The following is a 22,439-nucleotide window of genomic DNA, read 5'->3' as shown; positions in this document are numbered from 1 at the left end:
ACAAAGAGAGATCTCTCATTTCATATTGCACTTTTAAAAATTTATTTCTTTCTTTCCTCCTAATGTATTGAGTTGTTTTTTTTTTTTAATCTCTTTTATCAGTTAGGTTTTACCACAGCACCTGACAGCATCTATCTGGTGAGAGATGGTTAAACATTTCCCCTTGACTGCTGAATCACTCAGGCCAGCCTGTAACTACAGGATGCCAATGCCTGATCTTGTGTTGCATCCTTTAAAGACATGCTTAAATTTTTTTAAGCTTTCTTGGTAAAGTAGAAATCATCATAATTGTCTTATAACTAAATGCAAGTAGTTTAAATGCCCTAGGCTTAATTTTATTTTACCAGCTAGAATTGTAGCATGGAGGCTTTCTGATATGTGTGAAATCTCTTCAGAATTAATCCTGGGTCTCTTTCTTCCATCCTGATATGCCTCCTGTTTCACAAAGGCTATTTGCCTGGAAGTTATTTTCTAAGCCATTCTTTTTCCTCTTGCAATGGTGTCTTGAAATAAAACTGCTTCACTATCTAATTCTACTGCTTCCCTGATGTAAGGTGATCATTTTTTGAGTCTTTATTCTCTGTTAACCCTGCTGAGAATTTGTTTAGGAAAGTTGTGTCCTGCTATCCTTGTTAACTGATGTTTTATCTGCAGGCTGTTTTCCAGTTTCTGGTGCCAGCCATGTTCTTTAATAAGAGAAGGTTCTTCAATAGATGGCCAGTATCAAATTATCTCTGTGCCAGAGGGTTCATAGGCCACCAGCCAGCACGTGGCAACTTTTCTGTATCATGTGGCCATTCCTAATTCTCATGCTTGATGGGCCTTGTCCATTTACCTACATGGTTGGTTTCCAAAATTTAGCTAGACAATTTCAATATTTGTGACTAATTGACTAATTGTCATGTCACCATAAATTCTGTCTTCAAAAGAGAGAGAGACCTATTCAGATTTTGTGCACAGATTATTCTCATGACTGGACCAAAGTTTATATAGAAGGCAACAGCAGAGCAATCTTCCCAATGGATACTGCCAGCAAACCTCAGCTCTGATCATCAAGATATTTTAGTGAACTATTTAATAAATGCTAATACCCTGGCACTGCAAAGAGTGAAATTGAATTTGTGGTGTGGATACTGGAGGCACATGAGCTTCACCACAGAAAGGGACATAAAGATATCCATCAGCTGAGAGTTTGCATTCCTGTTGCAGTGGTCTGAGTCTTTTAGGACAGCTGTGAGCGGTAGGCTCTGACATTCCTGAGAGTCTCTGCAACACATCTGGGCACTGAGGATTAGTCCTGATTAATGCTGGCATCACACCTTCATTTGGTCATGAACATGTTTTTGGAACAAGGGGTTAGTAAAGGTGAGATCTGAATGTTTATGTACCAGTGAAGGTTTCTAACTTCCCATACAAACATGGTTTAAAGCTGGCTGCCCTCACCCTGCTGCAGTTCATGGTACTAAGATGGTGCTGTGGTTTTCCTCTACTACGTTATCTATAACCAAATACTGTTCCACTTTAAAAAGCAATAAAATCAAATCTGATACTATAAAAATTGCAGATATTATGATACTTGAATTTGCATCAAAAGCTTGTTTTTCAAAGCAGAATAGTTTGGACAGTTGTTTTGAATTCTCACTTGTTAACCTTTCTGGGGCTGTCAGTCACATCTGGATCTGCAGTCTCAACAAGGTAGAGGTGCTGTTGCCAGTTCCACCAGAGGTGTAAGCAACAGAAGAGTCTGAAAAGCTGAGGAAGGTATAGGAAGATAAAATGCATGACTGGCTTTTTGTCATCAATTTATTGCTCAGGGATCAGAGTTGTCACTCCCCTGTTCTGGGCAGGAGCAAAGCCTGGTACTACAGGCAGCCATGTGGAGAGAGATGGGAACAGGCACAGACACATAAACACACAAATACAGGCTGTGGAACCTGCATTCTCTCAGCAGCAGCTGGTCCAGGAGAAAAAGCAGAGTGAGAGGTGCTGAAGTTTCAGCATGTCTCAGTAACACATCTTATTAGGGAAGTGAGAAAATATGTTTGTATTGAGCAGCTACAGTGTTTGCATTTGGGCCTCACAAGGGAAGGGCAGAAAACTGAATGGTTTTTGATTTGCTTTTAAACTATTGGTCATTCCCATGTCTACAAGAGGAACCTGGCACAGGCCATCTCAGCATGTCCTTCAGCTCAAAGTGGTGAAGCTGTAAGAAAGCCAGAGGAAGTTCAGGACACTCCCAAGCCAGGCACAGCACATGTGAAGCTGGGCTGTGTTTCCTGCTGGGCAGGGCTGGTGTGAGAGGGGAGCAGCATCCCTCCTCCCCCAGGCCTGGCTCAGCACATACAAATGTTCTACAAATGCTCCCATCAGATCCCAGACACACTTCTGACTGTCCTTGATGTACTCCCAAGGGCTGCAATAGTCCCTTTGCTGCAGGACAGATAGAAAAATCTGGCGTGCTAAGTCATGTCAGCAGAAGGCTGCTCTTCACCCTCTTTCTGCTGACAGAGCAGTGGAAGAGCTGGGCTGTGGCACGAACAGCCCTGCTGCTGCTGCTGCTGCTGCAAATGAAGAAAAGAATGAAGAAATCTTAGTACCACATTTAGCTTTATTGAAATTGAACAAATACCTTTTTTTTAATAAACCCTTTTACAGCAAGTGTAAAATTGTAATGTTTTACTCATCTTATGTTACAGGTTGTCTTCTTCCATGTAAGCAAAAATACCATCTTTTTTTTCTTCTTTTTTTTTTTTTAATTTTTTAAATTTTCTACTTTAAAACATGTAGCAAGGATTTGAATAACGCAGATCCGGCACCAAAAGGTAACAGGTTCTGAAAATCACAGTACAGTTTTAAAATTCTTAGGTTAATTAATGATATTTAAAATGATAGCCACTTTGAGTAAAGATATAAATTAGAGGTCTGTAAACAAGTTGTGTTTACCTATAGAGCTATTGACTGCAGCTACAATGAGAGCAATAATAGAAATCAATGCTAAACTGAGCTACACCTTGGAGGAAACAAGTTCTTACTAAGTAGTGTGGTACAGGGTAGCACAATAGGTAAAATACAGTTTGGCACCTCAAGTTGCATGTAAAATCAGCAGAAATAAAATGAAGTAAGTGCACTGTCTCCCAACAGAAATAAACCGGGCAGTTTCACTGGTTTTGGAGTGTCAACTATCAAATAAATCACATGACACACAAGTTCAACCCCAAAATTACAATTCTAGTAAAGCAAGATAATATTAAAATGCACACCCACAAGGATAGTAAAGTATAAATTTTTTTTTCTTTTTTTTCCCTCTCCCCTATCAATAGAAATAATTTACAACCCACAAAAGGACTCCTTGGTGAAACCACTACCTACAGACATGGTCATGGAATGTAGCTCAGTAGACTTGTTTCAAATAGAAAGGCAACATTATCCTGAAAAATTTTGGTCCTCTTATAACTCACTGAACTGTAGCCACCACAGTCTCTTGATAGATGTTTTAGGAGAATTGTTTGTTTTCTGATTCTCTTTTGTTCTGAAAGGTGATAAAGCTGGGTCGAATTTGGCCCCAGTTGTAGATGTCTGATCAATGCTGAATCTGGAAGAACACACTGGGAGTACATAGGGGGAGCCTCTTTACTGGTATCACAGCTTATTTTGTCATGGAATCACTTTTCCTTCTACATTCTTTTCCTCTTTGCTAATTCTTTTCTCCAGTGTTCTGGGGGAGTGGGGAAGAAATCCTTAGTCCATATGACAGAAAGACATTTCACTGTTTATTTACATGTGGATGACTTTGGCTAAGAAGTCCTGGCGAGCCAGAGTTGCCTATTTCTTGTGAATGTCCTCATGCCGTATAATTTTGTAAGTAATCCAGTAAAAGATGTTGAAAATGAGGAAGGCGAGTGGGAACGCAGCACGGGATATTGTATCAATCCTTTTTGCACGGTCAACAAACTTCTTTTTGATGGAATCCGAATCCTTTGGCGGCGCTGGGGGCGGGTTGGGCGGCGTGGCCTTGACTGCTGTGCCATCTTTGACCTGGAGGCAGTGGCCCATGCCATAGCCACTGAAATTGAATCGACTGTCACGAGCAACTTCGTCTTCCTGCAGGGTAAAAGCACAGATGAGACACACAATCACCTGTCTACTGAGCATGCCGTGTAGCTGAGCAGTTGAGGTGCACCCATCCTGAGCACCTCAGCACCTGGTTACACAATGATACAAAGGCCAGGTTTTAAAGACAAACAAAAGTTAAAACCCACATAAAAACATGTGGAAATCAGATGACTTCCAGTGTTTGTGAATCTGAGCTTTAATTTTTCTAGCTATATCTAAATCAAGTGCCTTGAGCAGCAAGCTGTACCCCAGCCCTATAGGGAGAGATTTGACTCCACAGGTTTATCCTGCTCTCCTTGAGCTTTCTGTGGGGAGGAAACATGGTCATGTCGGTAGCAGGAGGTCTGCTCTGAATTGAATGCCCCAGAGATCCAGGGGCCCAAGTACATTCACTGTGTTTCCATTGCTCAGTCTCACAGCAGCCTTACAGCTCCATCTCAAGCCTACAAAATGGGTAGATCATGTTCCCTCCTTGCTCACAGGAGTGCTCTGACAATCACTGCTTCAAAGTGTACTGGGCACTTGGATTTAGTGGTAGCTGGGAGTCAGGTGCAGTAACACGAGCTAATGTAGCATCACCCTGCAGAAATCCATTCTCTCTTGTCTGAGTGGGTGATATTTGTTTTTGGAGAGGTGAGTAACTACCACTGAACTTTATCACTATAATAACTGTGTGATGAAAGGCTTGTGACTGTGCTGGTAAATTCTCCCTGATGTTTCTCCTGTCTGATAGAACAATAATACACAAGTTAACAGTCGCTGGCAGCTCTCCATGAAGGATTCAAACCAACAGACAAAGCAGCTCTATTCTTTTTCATTCCAGCAGGGATAAATTGTAAGTTTTGGAGCTTGTTCTAGTTAAAGACCTTTTCTTTGACTGACAGATGCTTCACTGTTGACTGAAAATGACCACTTCTTGGGCTGATAACGAGCCCAATCCCTCACTGGAAATACTCCCTCATATCTCTTACCAAACCACCTTCTGAACATTACAGAAAATCAAAAACTGCAAGAAAAAAAAAGCATCACAGCAGCAAGATATTGAATAACGAGTACATTGGCTGAACTTGGGGGTGGGAAGGGAGGATAATTTGCACCTATTCAGGATGTAAATCGCTGCCCCTTCACAGAAGAACCTCTTTCAATAGCAACATTTTTCTCTCTCCCCAGCTCCAGGACTGGGATTGAATATATCACCCAACTTGCTCTCCTTTCCTTGGAGCTGACACGCAAAGGTGAATAACCAGCAGTGTGATTCAAGGCTACCAAATGAGAAATAGTCACTCTGACTGCTCATGGCATTGAATGCTGATGGAAGGAGGGTAGGCAGTAAACAGTGCTTTGGAGACCCTGTCACTTCAGCATGAAGGTCTGTTCTGCAGTGTATCCATACACAGGTGGAAAATTGCATCCCTGCAAGGCTGTTTGAGCACTTATCCAGGACTTACAACCTTTTCATTTCAAAAGTTTACCATCATTAAGAAAAAGAAGGATGGTTCTGTCCTTTTTCAATTTTATTTGCAGTTTGCAGCACTGCTATGAGAATTCTGCTTGTCCTAGTGATTATAGGTAGGCAAAGTATTTTAAATATGAACCCACTGAGACCTAAGTTCTGGATAGCCTCATTAGGAAAGGCTTCTCTTGCATGACTTAATGACTTAATAACACTACCAAGTCCTCCAATAATACAGGGACATGCCTTCCTCTCAGTGTTTTTCATTTTACTGAGTTTGAAGGATAAAATGCATGCCCAGGACATGAGAGGTGATTAAAAAGGGTAACAGATTTTCAGCAGCTGTGTTGCCATATGTACTTCATTCATTTTTAAAAAATTTAATTTCTGTTGCTCCTGAGAGATCTGTGGGAAGAATAAAAAGAACTGAGCTCAACACAAGCTTGGAGAGTCCTGACTTCCACTGTGCCTTGGTGGATCACAGCTTTGTCACATGGGGCTGAGCAATTCATCTTCAATGTCACAGCCTTCCTTTTGAGCTTATGCTGAGTGGGAAGCCATCTGAGATTAGGGACAGGGATGTTTAAATCAAATTCTTTTAGGTATTCAGCACCCAACCGTTAACTGTAAGGGGCCACTTATTCCCAATGGGATTAGAGCCCTGCTTTTCCCACCCAGACTGTAGTTGCCTGTGTCACTTCTTTCTACAAAAGCCAGAGGGAGGCATGCCCAGTCCCCATGTTAGTTTTTTATTTAGGACTGCAGCAGATGAGATTCACCCTGGGTACAAGAGGTACAGCATTCACCTGGGGTGTGAGTGATACACGCTCAGTTTCCCTCTCTGCTTGAACAGATTTGAGCCTCCTTCTCCCTAATAAATCTCTGGATTGGTTTGTTACTGTTTTCCCAACATGGAGCTGTTTGCTGGTTGCCAAAAAAAAAGTGTGTTTATGTAGGGTTTTTTAACTTTTATCAGAAAAACCTCTTTCAAAGACTAAATAATTGATTAGGAGAATAGCAGTCTTGCTATACCCACTTGTTACTATGCCTGATATTATGCATTTACACAAACACAGCACTAGGGACACCCAAGCTGTAGCTGTTGGGATCATTTAAGTGCCACCAGAAGCAAGGAAAGCCAGAGCCCTTACAGCCCTGGCTGCAGTCCTGAAGATGCCACAGCTCCTAACCACCATGGGATTTTAAACAGTGAAATCCCCCAGGAGCCAAAGGAACTTTGTAGTCTGGCATGTGCTTGCACTCTGAGCCCCACCAGGTCTCACAGAACCCATCTGACCCCATCAGAGCTCTCCTACCTGACCAGGCATCACCTGAAAGACCTCAGGGTGGTGAGATCTCTGCCCTTTCCAACAAAACTGGGCAATGGTGTTGGAAGTTGAGAATGAAACCATGGAGATATCAAGACCCACACATCTGTGCTAAGAGGATACTTCTGCCATGAGACTGCAGAAGTGGGCTTGTGTTCTTTTTGGCCCTCTGAGCCCCTGAACTGGTTCTACCAAAATGAAGCAGAGGGGACAGAAAGGCTTCCTCCACACTGCTGAGCGGAGCTGGGGAATCAGCCCAAGTTCTGGAAGTTCATTGTCCGTCGTGCTCGTGGGTTAGCTCACTCTGGGGTGGATCATACCAAAAAGCTTTCTCCCAGACAAATCTGCTCCACTGGAGACCGATGCCTCACACTGCCATCATGAGCCATGGGCTGATATCTGGCCTCAGGAACAATAAAATCCCCCATCTGATTTACTTTAGCATTATGGATGTAGTTTAAAAAAAATCTGTCTCTAAACCATCATAATCTTATGACAAAACTACAATTTGACATTTCAGATAATCTTCCAACATCCTGTTACATATAAAGGACTTGGGGGAATAGCCACAAAGAAAGGAAAACAAATTTATACCGTTTGATAAATAACCTTTTGTAAAATTATAATTCAAAATGTGAGATGAAGAACAGACCTTAAGTGCTTTCCCTTAACTAATGGACATGTCTTCCTTTGGTTAGTGAAATATTCACAACTTACCTTGGGTACCTTCTGGTGGGGCTGCAGTCACTCTCCATTCTCAAGGTCATATTCTGTTCATACCCTCTGACATTTCTACCATGGACACTCAAAAATTGACAGTCTCCCACCTGTTCACTAGCTTAGTCACTGATAAAACACTCCAAATGACTTTTCAAACATCTCTATCATAATTTTAATCAGACTACACTTAAAACATATTCATTTTAAACTGGACAGGATCTCACTTGCATAAATCCCAGACTATTTAGGTGTTTACAGATTTGAAAACCAAAATCAAAGAGCAGCTGGAAGCCACTGGACATCAACTGGAGTGGCAGAATTCACTGCCATTGAACTTATTAACTTTATCTTTCTGAAAGGATGTGAAGTTATAATACAGTCACAACTCCATCTGCCCCTGATTAAGGCATAGGGAAAAGGGTCATAAACTAGAATGAGAAACAGAAAATAAATTAATAGCAAGAGGGAAGTGTTCTTTTGATAGTTTTCTTTCAGATGTTCACACCCCGAGTATTTCAGAAGAATTATCCATTGAAATATAATTATATCTCCTAAGATTTGGGCAAATACTTTCTATAGAGGCTTTTTCATCAACTTAAGTTTGTGACTATTGTCTTATGATGTCATAATGAACAGGCTTAGGTATTCGTTTAAACAATTTTCATTAAACAGGAATTACATATTTTTCTCAGTTTTTAATTACTCTTTATGAATTTAGTGATTTTTTTTGTGCTTTACAAACTGATGGCATTAAATTCTTTTAACTGAGCTTTACAGAAAGCAACAGATAAATGGGGGTAATACTTCTGAAATGGTTTTCTTTTATCATTATTCAATTTTGAAAAGCTTTTATTGCTACTCCATCAGTGCTAGAATGTATTTGATACTACCAGTTTTACACCAAAGCAATCAGAAGTGGGCAAAGCACTTTAGAAAATCTAGCCCATTCAATGCCTTCCATGCTCAGCTTTCTGTACGATGCATTTTGAAGTGCTTGCTCCTCACCACTTTTAAATGCTTATTGTCAGCATTGACTAGGTTTTAACAATGAGGAAAATTAGAGAAAGGCTGGCTTCAAACAGTGTATTTAATTTACTTTCTGATGTGATTTATTCTTTTAATTTTGCTACTCTTTTTCCAACATATGGTGGAAAAACGATTTAAAATGCTATCTGGTTTAATTAAATTTCAAGGACATAGATGATTAATTTTAAGTATAGGATAGAGAACATCAGAAAAATTTTTCTTTTGGTATTCATAAGCACAAAGTTAGAAACCCAGAATCAATTCAGACTTGAATGCAAAATGGAATCATTAGGGAATGGACACCAAAATATCTTTGGAGATTTCATTCTTAAATCATCTTTGTGGCTTTGAGACACCTCCCATCTCTCAGTACTTTACATAATTCATGGTGTGGTTTTGCAGGCAGTCGTGCTTACATGCTTTCAGCTCTCTGGAGCCACTGAGTATGTGGACAAAGATAGTTCAGCTGAGAAGCATACTTGGACTTTGAAATCCCCTTTGGTTCCTCTCAGAAGACTCTTACAAAATTCAATTCAATTCAATTCAATTGTGAGGAGATGAGAGGGAAGGTCCTTTCATAGTTTAACAGTTTAAAAGGCAGAATGGAGTTTAGGAGTAAAAGATGGATTTCATAACTGGGGGGATTCACTGGAGGGGATCTCTAAGAATCTGTGTGAGAACCACTCAGAGGAATTGAGTGACAAATAAGCTGGGACAAAGGTTCCCAGGGGAAGGTGCACAGGTGAAACAGGATATTCAAAGCACACAAAGCTAAGCCAAGCTTTTCAGAAGGATTCTAAAAGATGAGTGACTAAGTAACAAAACAGCAGTAATTACATATAAAGTCGATAAGTGCAAGGTAAAACATTGCAGAAGATAACCCTAATTACACATAGATGGTAGTGGGATCAAAATGTTTTTTTGGTTTTCTCCTTGTTTTTTGAGTTTGGGAAATTACCACATATAAGATTCTAACATTAGTCCTCTGCTAAAGAGCAGTCAGGAAATGGGCAAACAAAAGAAGATGTCATTGTACCATTCCATCTACTCACAGTGTGACCAGTTTTTGGACACAAGAGGTATTTGTAGTCATTCCAGCCTAGTGAAAACATAGCAGAAGTAGATAAAATACAAAGAGGAGCAGCAAGGATGAAAAAGGCCTTTCTTTTTGCATAAGAAGAAAATACATGAGTTCTCCTCATCTTAGAAAAGCTTGGGTTTGGATGGTGATATCACAGGATGCTAACAAACTTCTCTGATTTCTTACAGCCTGAAAAGCTCTGGATCTCAGCTCACCTATGCCAGATGTCATTCCCACTCCTTAATCCAGACTTCAAAGGAGCAGAAGGTGATGTAAAACTGTCACATTCTCACCTCAATCCTACCCAAAGAATAGATCAAATATTTCCCAGAATCTAGTTTAAATATTGCATTTTTCCTAAATATTCACCAAGATGTTCAACCAAAAACATAAACAATCTCTGACCAATCCTACTGCAAGATGACTTTCCATCAGGATCCATCATTCTGCAGGTGACAGTGGTGTTCACCCCATTCCTGCCTCTCTTAACAGTGATTTTCCTGCTCATTAGGGTTTGCTTTTGCTCTCATTTGAACCCTCATGCCTTATGGAATCTAAGTAAAACAGACCTTGGGTTATAAATAAGCATTTTACTTAATGGAAGAGAATTTGGTCATTGTTGTCTTTGGTGACGTTTCCATTGGACAAATTTAGGTTTGTTTTGGAAACCTGTGTTTGGTAGTATGTTCTGTCTCCAATAAACAGCAGAAAAATCTCTGAAGCAAGAGTGATTTACTTACACAGCCTGTAAGAACAGCAAGTGAACTGTTGTTAATGCAATAATGAAATGGTCGTTAATGCTTCGCCCTTCTCAAGTAGGAATTAAACATTATCCAACTGAAAGAGTAACATAATTTAAACATGTTGTGAGCAAAAATATTTTCCTGGCTTGAAATATCTGTAAGTAGAATTGAAATTTTTCAAAAATTACTTTAATATTAAAGATTATACAGTCAGTAAGGGTGAGTGGTTTGCTAAAAAAAAAACAAAAAAAACCAAAACAACAAATTCTTTCTTTAGTAAAGGAAGGCTTCTGTCTCTAAATTTTGCAAACACAATTACTGAAAAATTCTTATTCTATTTCAAATTTTTTATATCATATAATGAATGTTTTCATTTTAGGGGAGGGAGAAGCAGGTGAACTAGTGCTTTGCAAAGCACTAGTTTATATTTATAATAGTTTATTATTTATAATAATATAAACAGTCATTCCTCCTAAAGAAACAGCAGATTGATTCCTGACACAGTCCCCATTTCTTGTTTCTCTTTATTTTAAAATAAAGTAATGCCTTAAAATATCCAGATACAGTGATCTGTGAGTCTTACAGGTATAATTTGACTGGATAATAAATTTTCTGAGGACAGTAAAATCTGGAGACTTGACTGCTCTTGGGTAACTTCAGCCAGTCTCTCTCCAAAGAAGGAAGAGGTTGGCCAGTTTATCAATGGGAATGGCACATTGTCCTGTTTTACATCAGACAAATACATGTTGGTGACCTAGATTTGAGGGATAATCTGTTCTGACCAGAAATCTGTTGGATAAGGGGCCACTGACTTCTGCTCATTCTGTCTGCATGCAGGGCTGAGTAAAATGCAAAGCTGGTGTTTAAATATGTGACTATTTCAGCTAGAACATGAAATAGCTGTTAATGGGCACATCAAACTAAACCATGTAAAGCAAGACCACATTTGCAAAAATTTTAGAGGATCAAAAATCTAAAACACCAATGGAAATGCACCTAAAATTCACTCACTTCATTTTCTCTTGCTTTCTGCAAGATGTCTACCTCAGGAGAGATGAGCAGACTCTCACCTTCCTCCTTTCAGCAGTGTTCAATCCTGAGCCTCAGACTTCAATTCTCTCCCCACCTGATACCTGCTGCAGGGTCAACACCACTGACAAGGCACCCAGGTGGGTGACAGGCATGGAGGAACTGCCACAGTAAGATGTGGGGCACCCATGCTGAAATACCCCAGCCACAAATACCTCAGGAATATCTGAGCTACCTTCCACACAGGATTTTCCCCATCAGGTTCTCTGGTCCTTTAAATACTTTGATTTAAATGCTTTGGGGAAGATGATTTTTATCATACCTTTATGAAATTTCTCAATGCCCTCTTCCTTAACTGCAATTATTCCAGGAGACCTGGCTAGACAACTCCTGTGCCCTTGGCAGTGCCATCTCAGACTACCTCATCACTCAAAATTTAAAGATAAAAATGTCCATGCAGGGCCCATAAACAACACTAATGTTGGATTCATGCAGATTTGCTGGGGATGTTTTATTGCTTGGGTTATTCCTTGTTTTATTCCTTGGGGCTGATGTGCAGCCCTCCCTGTGGGCACTAGGGATGGGGATGAAGCTCTGGGACCTGGGGCATCCCTACACCTGCTTGGTGCCACGAAGGGGCAGAGGAAGGGGATAGGCAAAGGGAAGGAAAAGGATTTTTGCCTTTCTGGTAGTGGATTCTCTCCTTCAAACCATTTTCTACAACAAATACCCAGAACAAGCCCCAGCAAATGCAGACAGAGTTTACCAGGGCTTTCTCAGACATTCATGCATTTAATTTATGCAAATACTGAGTAAAATGAATTAAATATTGCAAATTACATTAATAATTTAAATTCTGTGGCTAAAAATAGTCAAGAATATTTGAATAATCTTAAAGTGTTCACATGCAAATTTTACAAATTTGGTTGGGGGAGGTTGTGGGGGGTTTTTTGTTTGGTTCCTTGTTTTTGGTTTTGTGTGTTTTTTTGTTTCTGAGGGTACAAGCCTTTCTTTTCCAGCTATCAGTTCTTAATACCAGACTTCCAATAAATAATGTTTTGGGGTTGATTTTATTTCCTTATCTTCTACTGCCACAGTTACCCTTTCCAGTTTTCCATATCATTTATTTCTCATTGTTAGTCAAGACCTCCATCTGGATTTTTCTGGCTATTCTTGCATAGGTCCAAAGCATCATTGTGTTAAAAAAAATTGTCAGCTATCTGCCCTTCAAACTTGTGTTTAGAAACATCCTGTCTGTTTGAATGTATTAGGAATTTACTACACATATAGACTTCTCTATTTTCATTTTTTATTTGCTTCTGTGAGGGTTGCTCTATAAAGTTCTGATATTATTTATTCTCAGGAAAACAAACACTCATCATGAGGTAAAAATCAATGACACTCAGTGCTATAGCAACTTGACAGTGCAATCTCTGCATGGAATTGTCAGGGTGTTCTTTTCTCATCTGATAAGTAATAAGTCCACAAATTCTAGAAGGTCATTGGAAGTATGCATACAATGGAAATTAAATAATATTTCATTTTAAATGGGTTTGATGATTTTTCTTTTACTGTATTACACACACAGAATCTGCATGCATCCATCCATGGAGATATATGTACCTACATATAAGTGTGGGCATCTATTTAATCCAGTCCTCTAATGTGTTCCCTGAAGGCATTAGTTAGTGGCAAGTTCACCTAGTGAGAACGTTTTTATTCTATTTTAAGGTTAAGAGCACTCTCCGGAGAATTTATTAATTATTAATTTTTTATAACTTCTCAAAATGCTAACTTTTACACTAGCTTTTCCCCTGCAGTAGTTCTGATGAGCAAGGATACAGAAGACCCAGGCAATGGCCATTAACCCTTCCCAATCCTCTCTGCCCATAAATAGGCTCTTTGGTGGGGTGCTGGCATTTCTCCAGGAGGACCATCTGCCCAGGCCAGTAACTAAGCAACAGATCTCCTGGTGATGGCTTTTTATTACTTGGCAAAAGTGATAAAAGGATAACCTGAAACAAGATATTTAGCAGTGTGTGAGGGAAGTCAGCACTGAGAGGCACAGACAGATGAATTCTGGAAGCATGGCTGTAGCACTGGAAGAGGTATTCTTGGGAGAAAGTCTCAGATGCTTATCTGAACTCAAGTTTTGTTCAAGAATATCAAGGAAAACGGGAGAAGAAATGCCCAGTTAATTTACCTAAAAGAGAGTGCACAAGGGTGACACAAAAGTGAAGGGTTGCTGTGCCAGCAGCCTTCCTGAGACCTGCATGATGTTTGTTGTGTCCTGGAGTAATTCCAAACCAGTGTGTGCAGTGCCAGGGCTCTGGAGGAGCCTGCCATGAGGTTCATGGGAGAGCTCAGCACTCACTGTGACTGCCTACAACTCCTGACCCTGAGGCTCCACTTCTGAGAAGAGATGACACCAGGGAAGGATAGTGTTCAGAGAACATGCCAATAAGCCAAAGGACAAAGCAAAGCAGGAGCACCCTGAGAGACAGGGAGACCTGGCAGCACAGGTTCCTACTTCACTGAACATCCAAGAGCTCCATGAGTACCAGGCAGGAGCATTCTGCCCAGATCACACAAGATGAGGAGTTTGGTGGCAGCCTAAGAACTGCACAGTAGGACACCACACATGCTGTGCAGTCAGAATGGGTGGGCATTACACTGATTTGCTGTCCTCTGAGCTGGAAAAATGAAAGGGGTCTTAGAACCCCTAATGTGAAACACAGGCAAGTTGATATCTACTCTTGGTCTTTTGCTTCCCTCTCTCCTTATTTATGCAACTGTCTCTTCTCTTTTTAATTCTGTTTTAACTTTTTTTTTTGTTTGACACATTTTGCCTCACTAATTCCCAGTCCTGTTCTTGCCTACCTCCTCTTTGATGCCTTATCCTCACTGTTTTCCTTAAATGTGGCCTATACCTTCTGCTTGCAAAATTCAGTTCCTTCCTCAAGTCCTAGCTGCTCTGGCCCTTTCTGCTCTTTGCAGCTATATTATCTTCCTCCAAAGAAAAGGCAAGCCATAAAAGTAGAACTCCACCTTGCCCACACCACCTTTAAACTGAGAAGTGTTTCTCTATATTTTAATAGTTAGGTTTTGTTTTCTTTTGTTGTTGTTTTTCTTGTTTTGTTTTGTTTTGTTTTAAGTAAAACCTTCTGCTTGTGGACATTCACAGAGTTGATAATTGCTCAAAGAGTTTTCAGTATCATAAAGCATTTTGAAATGTGATGCTTCTCATTTGATCTGCTGTTCGTGGCACACAGCCTGTCTCATCCCTGGCATGGAAAGCTGAAGATTAGAAAGTGTGTGGGGGCCCATGCAGCAATCTGTGACTGTGTTCTGACCACCCAGAACATGCAACATGAACCTTTTGGAGGCTTTGGAAAATGCTCACTAGGGCTACAAAATCAGCACTTGGAATATCATTTTTATTCTAAGTTTAAAGCTCATAAAAAAGAGTTTTTGTTTGTGTATAAAAAAACAAAAAACAAAAAACAAAAAAAAAAAAACAAAACTGAGTAATGTGGTAGTATATGCAAATAGTAATAGATTAAAGACTTGGCATGCTCCAGAATACTCCAATGACATGTCCAATCACAGCAGTACCATCTGCTTTTCCTTATATATGCTAAATTTATAACACTCTGCTAATTTCTGTAAAAGTTTACTCACCAGTTTCAGGAAATTATACTTAACAGACATGCAATATTTGGGCTTTGTGACTTACTGTTAGCAAACAGTAAATGCCTCTCCAGTTACTCATCTCTGTTCTTAGACAAAGGACTTTAGGAATCAATAACATCGATTATGATTCTTAACCCTGAAGGAATGGCAGTGGTTTGCAATTCAAATGCTAATTCCCTAAGTATTTGCACACACTCGAATTTTGACAGACCCAAAGGCAATCAGACTTTCACCTGGAGCTTGGAAACCAGTAAAACACAAGTCTGGTATTGTACAGCTAAATTAAAATTATCTCCTTCTGTTTGGAGTGGAATTTTTACCAGGTATCTTAACTATAACTTCTCTTCAGGCAGTGTTCAGATTGACCCAAGGAGACTGCACAATATTGGCAAAATCCCCCTCAAAATTGCTCACCGACACTCTGAGACATAGGAACATAGAAAACCAGGCATGGAAAGGCTCCTTCAATGGCCACCTGGGCTTTCCACGAGTGTTTTGCCCTGTTGGCTTCACAGCTGGATGTTTTACTGCTGATACTGGAGTTCATTTAGAGTGTCTCTGCATGGTGCTGGCTGAATGATTTCTTCCCACAGGATGAAAGGCTGAGTTATCCCTTCTTTGGGTCTGAAGGGAGCACGTATTTCAAAGTGTGAGACCATTGAACCCATCACCTGAGGGGACAGTGGTCTAGAAGATATTTTAAACGTGCTTGACACATTTAAATAGATGGTTTCAGCTTGCCATTTTTGGAATGGATCCTAAAATAAAAGTCACTATAAAGAATAAAGCAATTTGTTTTGGATGATTAAGAGAATCTGGCTCATATATCCAAGGAGTGACAGTTCCAATCATATCTTCATTTCAATTTATAGGAAAGAAATAAACTAGGCTTCATTACTGTTCATACTGCTGGTGCTATATATTTGACATGATAATCTACAGTATTAGTCAGTAAATTGACTCACTGGACTGCCCTTGATCATATGCTCCATTTTCCACTCAGCAGGGCTCTCTCTAACAGCTATATATAACCAGAGAGGGGAAAAAAAAGAGACAGTTCTCTCTTAGATCCTTATAAAATTATGCTGTGTTCAGTTTTCCTGTTGCTTCAAAGGTTATAAGTGATGTGATCTTTTCACCGTCACAGATAATACATGGCTGCTGTTTGTCTGACTTGTCAGCTCCTCAAACAGAAATCCAATACTTCCCCCTTGTCACATATTCAGCTCAGAAATGTGTTCTCTTGCAGGCCTGAAATGAAGTAGTCACTGTGTTCCTATCTGCCAGTTTTCCAGTCTCTCCTTGTGTGGTCCCTCCTCGTCTTACCACGGTTGTCACATTAGCAACCCACATGAGTACTTGCAGCAAATGTAAAACCTCCTGATGGTAATTAAAATTCTGCATGCTTTTCTGTTAAATAACATAAATCATTGTGCATCATAATCCTTAGCTCTGCTCTTCTGCCACTGTTTTAAAACGTCTGATTACTGAGCTAATTGCTCAGGCAGGTTGTTTTTAGACTGTATAATGCATTCATGGTTATACATCTCTGTCAAAATAAGTATTGGATTAATCTTGGCTCCTCATCTACATCTTGAGAAATTGTTTCCTCAGTCCACACAGAAGTTAAAGTCAGGGGCAGCCTCTAAAAGGGGCTAAAGGGTGCAGGGCAGCTGAGAAAGATCCCAGAGACAAAAAAGCAGACATCTCAGCAGAAGACTGGCATGAGTTACAAAATACAGACTTGTGTATCTCACAAACTTGTGTATTTCAGCAGCATATCTGCAGGTCTAACCTGTGTTGCTGCAGAAGGAAGGAAAACCAAATACTCTTAGGTCAGAAAGAGCCTATCATTATTCCAGTCCAGAATGGTAAATTTTTGTTCAGAGACTTTTTCGCTTACCTTTGTTCCAGAACTACTTGCAAGTCAAAGAGAATTACAGGATGTAAATCAGAAATACTCAACTATGGGTCAGCACATCCACAAAAAGATAAAATTCAGCTCACACTCTCCCTTAGGAGCAATCTCTGACAAATCTCTTTTAAACTCACTCCTGATATACCGGGCATATTACAGAAGGCTGTTTAACAGCACTGATTAATATTTTCATCAACTGTAAATTGTCCAGTGCACTGCCTGGTGCTGGCTCTGCCAGCTGGCTCTCAAGGGCTCTTCTGGTCCTGTTCCCTGCCATCCCACAATTCTGTGTTTGTAGTAGTTTGAAGAACAGAATATAAATCAATAACTGTCCAGGCCAAACAGATTCCTCTAAATTGTAATGCTTTAAAAATGCAAAGAGGCTAAAGTCTAAGCCTCTTTGCTTCGAAGGTTTGAAAGCTGCCAGCAAAAAATATCCCCAGATTCATATGGCACCAGCTCCTAAGACATCTTCACTTTGAAATCAAAGGCAAGAAGTGAAGACTTATGGTAAAAGAAAGGTCAAATTTTACATCCCACCATGTCATACTGATTGCCCTTTGGGCACCCCTGTACTCATGGGGTATGGTGCTTTTGGCTAAATACCTTTCTGACTCCCCTTATGTGACTAAGACCTCACTATGGGAAAATGGGGTTCTTGTTTCATAGCTAAAGGATGCAAATATTTAACTCACAAGAGTCAGGTGTGGCAGTAAGGAACATACAGAAATGGCAGGTGAGGTGCTGAGAACACTGGCTGGGATGACACATGCAATAACAACATCACTAAGCTTCATGTGGGCTTCAAAAAATATTCATGAAATAGCAGCTGTTGGATTCAAACACAACATCTGATGAAAAAGATCTGTTGTCATGATATAAGTCTGATATTCAACCCCAGCTACACAAATACCCACAAGAGGACTCACCAAACAAACAGGAAAGCAATAACAGCACAGAGAAGTGTGACAAAAGCATCAGTCTCCATGCATCAAAAAATAAAATTCAAATAGATTATTTTTACAACAAAATGACACAATATAAGCCACGAGGGAAAGTGAACTAAGATCAAAGAGCAAATAAGAGACAGGCAACATAAAGAGGCATCCCCAGCATCTAGAAGTCAAAGAACAGCAGCATCCAGCACCAGAGCAACTTAAAAGAGCTGTCATGTATTTGGGGAAAAAAACATCCTTTGTGCAAACTTGAAAAAAAAAGAGTATTAACATTTAGAAAGCAAAACAACATTTTCTGTGCCTGAGAAATCTATCCTCTCTGGACTTTTTATTACTTTTTCTTCACACTCCTGTTTCCTCCCTATGAAATAAGTACACTTTATGTCTTCATTGCCTGAACATCCAGCACAGGTAACAGTAAGGGCAGAATAATAAAAGACCAAGCTATTAGGAAAAAATACAAAACTGGCTCCACCAGAGTTCATGACAGACAAATCTAGGACATCTTCAAGATAAGGAACAAAATGACAATGCTCAAAGACATTTTGAAAGAGAACTGCAACAGCTAGATAATCAATTGCTTTTACATAAAGTCTGAAGCCAAGGTGAAGGTTTGGAACAGCAGCACTGACTTAGTGTTTAATTATTTCCTTTTTTAAATGTTTTCCATTATGAGAGCAAATAATTTTGTTTTCCCATTGCTTTTTCTTCTTTGCATGGGCTAAGGACCACCAGTCACCCCCCTCCCCAACTACCATCTGAGAGACCTGGAATGGCAGAATGAAATGGTCTTATTCTAAATCCCCAAATGTGCTGAATATGTTCCTGCTGTTGTTCATGTAATTGTGCAAACAGAAATACATCAGATAAGGAAAGAAAACCAGCACAACTACCTCCCCTCCCTTCTCTTTCAACACTGCCTTGCAGGCACAGTCACTGAACTCAGGGTTACTTTGCTCATGACAAATACCCACCAAACACTGTGAATATTGCACCATGGTTTGCAAAAACATTAGTCATCCTGTTTGCTTTCATCTAATGCACAGATTTGGTTATTTCTGTTTTTGGATTCACCTCACACAAGATCTCCCTCCACTTCCAGTCCCCTTTCCCTCCCAGTGTACACTCCTCTTGGCTCCAGTGGCCATACACACTCCTAGTCCCACAAGTGCTGCAGACCTAGTATGAACAACCCATAGCAAGTTTTAGGAAGGTATTTTAATAATTCATACATCATCACATTGAACTGACTGCTCTATCCATAAATAGCAAAGGCTGCTCATCATAAAAATACCAGCTCTGGTTCAGAAAGCCCTTGAGCTGCCCAGTCCTGGAGCCCAGGAGGATGCATCAAGGACGTGCTGCTGCCTCACAGAGATTCCTGTGCAAGGCAGAGCCCTGGCCCAACACAGGGCAGCCTCCTTGCAGTTTGTCATCCCCAGATGGAGCTTCCCACAGCACAGATGTGGCCAGTTGCTGAACAACTACCTCATGCATTTCAAAGCTACACTGGCTATTCAACTCAAAAGTCTGGATAATGACTCAAATAAATGTTCCTACCAAATCCCTTTGGTTAATGACTATAATGTTGCATGTTTAGCTTGAAAAGGTGACAAGTCTGTTTTTCCTAAGATGTAACCCTGAAAATAAGAATCTAAATTCAATGTTATACCTTTCCATAGGCATTACTAAAACAATTGTTTACAAGCATTTTTAAAAATAACCTGCAATTGAGATATATCTTATTTCTGATAGAAATCCAGTTTTATGGGGTCCATGATAAGAAATTAGACAGTTGCTAGGTAGAAAGGTAAAGCTGAAAACAAATGCTATATGAAAAACATAGTGAGTAGGTTGAAAAACCAAAAACCAGCTTTGCAAATGAGGATGAGCATCTAAGCTCATGCTTGGTAGGAAAGAGATGAGAAGTAATTAAAAAATAAGCTATATGGAGCAAGTAGCAGGTAAATTTAAAAAAAATTAAAAAACCCTAATCCACTTTAATTTGCTGGAGAATTCATAGCTAGAAATATCGGTGAGGCTACTTGGAGTGCAAAGCATGATACCCAAATGTAAGATGCTCAAAAGGAGAACCAGAATTAATAAATTCAGGAAAGCTGAAGCCCAGGCATGGCAGGATATGCCAATATAAGGGAAAACTGGCAATTACTAAGTAGACAGGCGAGAAATCCACACACCTCTGTGAGAAATACATTGTAAGCTAATGTAGGGAGAATAATATCTAAAATAAGTTATGCCTCCTCTGCTCTTTTGTCTTGGGCACACACACATATATGTGTGTTCTCAAATAAATGCCTTGGAGGTGTTTGTACCTCAGGAGGGACTTGTCTGATGGAAGATTAGCTGTCATTGTGGTCAAACAAGGAAATTTCAGTCAATAATTTGCCTCTATTCTTCTGGAAAGATGGGGCAAGAGCTTGCAAATCTAGAAAGAAAGGCCATTGCCTTCTGCAAGAGCCACTGGAAGGTTATACATAAAGCACATACAGTCTATTGGTAGTGCAGGAAAATTATTGAACAAGAGTTTCTGATTTTCAGAAGACTTGATTATCCACTCATGGTGTATATGCCACCTGTTCTGGACATGCAATGAAACACTTGCACCAGACAAATACTCCCTAATTCATCTAACTAGGTGTGGAATGGGAAAAAAAGAGCATCAGGACCTTGAAGGACTTCCAGACAGAAGATGTCAAGGGCTGTAAAAGAGCATCCTGTGATGCACAAGTTCTCTCTATCTCACCAGCCTGTAGTGGAATCACACCTGATTAGACTTGCTAGAATTTCTTTTGCCTGTGAGGATCAGCACACAAAAAAAGCCTACAAGATGAAAATTCTGCTGATGGGGCAAATGAGTAGGCTTGGTGTCTGATCCCACAGAGGCAGTCAAAAAGAAAGCTGGCATAAGTTAACAGACAGCAGATACATAAATTTCATGGAAAGCTTGTGCTAGAGAGTGTCAAGGCTGCTACTTGCTGATGCCTGTAAGACTTTAAATCCTGAAGGGGAAATGCACAACCTTCATTCCTAGAATGGTGTCCAAGATCTCACATTTGTGCAAATCAGATAATCTTTAATGAACGGAGTTTGTGATCTCTATTCTAAAGCAGTTATTCTTTTGACAGATGAAGATTACAGAGAACCTGAAAGCAAGTCTCTACCACCAGCAGGCTTGGGAAGGCTAAACAGAAAAATGAAAGAGTCAGTCACAGGCAGAGCTCTTCCACATGACTAGCAGAAAGGGTTGTATCAGAACACACATGGAGAACCACTTGAAGAGAGTGAGGTGAAGCATGAAAACAAAGGTGTCATGTCTCCTAAGAGTCTTGTCATGTTATTGCAGAGAAAATCAAACCTTGGACCCTTGGTAACAAACTTGCAGGGGGATTATTTGTATTTACAATTGCACACACAGTATCTGTATGAAAAATTACATATACAAGTTAGAAATTAAATGATTTTAAGAGTTATGTCCTTGCTCAGAGAGAAGTTACAGGATCAGAAATTCACAGGTAAGATTCTGGGCTTCTGGCACCTCATGTGTACTGGCAAACACAGCAGCATTTTCTGACCTTTCCAATCTGTTTCTCCAGGAGCTAAAAAACACTCTGACATGCTCGGTATGCCAGATATATTCAAGCAGCCACTGGGAAACTGAGCTTTTCAATAGTAAGTCCTTCTTGACATTGATCCTGCTGTAGTGAAGACAGTGCGGGAAGAGCCAGTGGACAGCTCTGAGATACCATTGGGAGTTCAGAGAGTGGAAGGAAGAAAATTTTTAGTGACTTATGGTTGGGCTTGGCATGGAGTTTTCAGTGTTCCCAACTCAAAATGAGTCTTTGTGAGGACCCTGGCAAGACTCAGCAAAAAATGCTCAGAATATGTAGGGTTTCAAGGTGTTTATTCCTTCCAGAGTAACTATCCCTATCCCTCTCCTCATGTTGTAGAAAAGAAATTCTCCTTCCTCACCTTTCCATCTACTCCCAGTAAAATGGAGTGCAAGATCAGTGTTATCCCCCCACCAAAAAAAAACTAAAACAAAATTCACAAAAACCACAGAAAAAAAAAAAAAAAACAACACAAAAAGCCCCCCAAACACAAACAAACAAACATCAGGCCACAAGAGAAATGCCCAAGTACAAATTATCATATTACAGTAAATAGCATCTTTCTCCAGCAATGGATCAAGAGAAATAAACACATTGGATCATTAAATCAAGCCACATGTGTCAGAATCAGACTCTGAGTGATCAGTTTGCCATAAGAAAAGCTGTCAACTTGAACAGGAATGGCTATAAACAAGGCTGATTTCCCCCAGGAAAAAAAGGTGGAGAAATAAATGGTTTCAACATCAGTTT

General features: G+C 40.0%; 1 protein-coding gene across 6 annotated transcripts in view; it reads right to left on the bottom strand.

Annotated features, from left to right (window-relative positions):
• Nucleotides 1–2,652: 2,652 nt before the first annotated feature.
• Nucleotides 2,653–22,439, bottom strand: part of GLRA2 (glycine receptor alpha 2) — a 121,404-nt gene continuing 101,617 nt past the window's right edge. For 5 of the 6 annotated variants that reach the window (XM_056488368.1, XM_056488399.1, XM_056488405.1 and 2 more), the window contains one exon: nt 2,659–4,101. In XM_056488368.1, coding sequence (XP_056344343.1) covers nt 3,823–4,101 — 279 coding nt within the window. In that variant the 3' untranslated portion in view covers nt 2,659–3,822. Of the gene's footprint in view, nt 4,102–22,439 lie in introns of all 6 variants that reach the window. The other variant, XM_056488379.1, reaches the window with a different exon arrangement.

The sequence above is a fragment of the Oenanthe melanoleuca genome, chromosome 1 (genome assembly GCF_029582105.1).
Source record: "Oenanthe melanoleuca isolate GR-GAL-2019-014 chromosome 1, OMel1.0, whole genome shotgun sequence".
Taxonomy (NCBI): domain Eukaryota; kingdom Metazoa; phylum Chordata; class Aves; order Passeriformes; family Muscicapidae; genus Oenanthe; species Oenanthe melanoleuca.
Note: the sequence above shows the minus strand (reverse complement) of the source record. Positions and strands in the feature narration are given on the sequence as shown.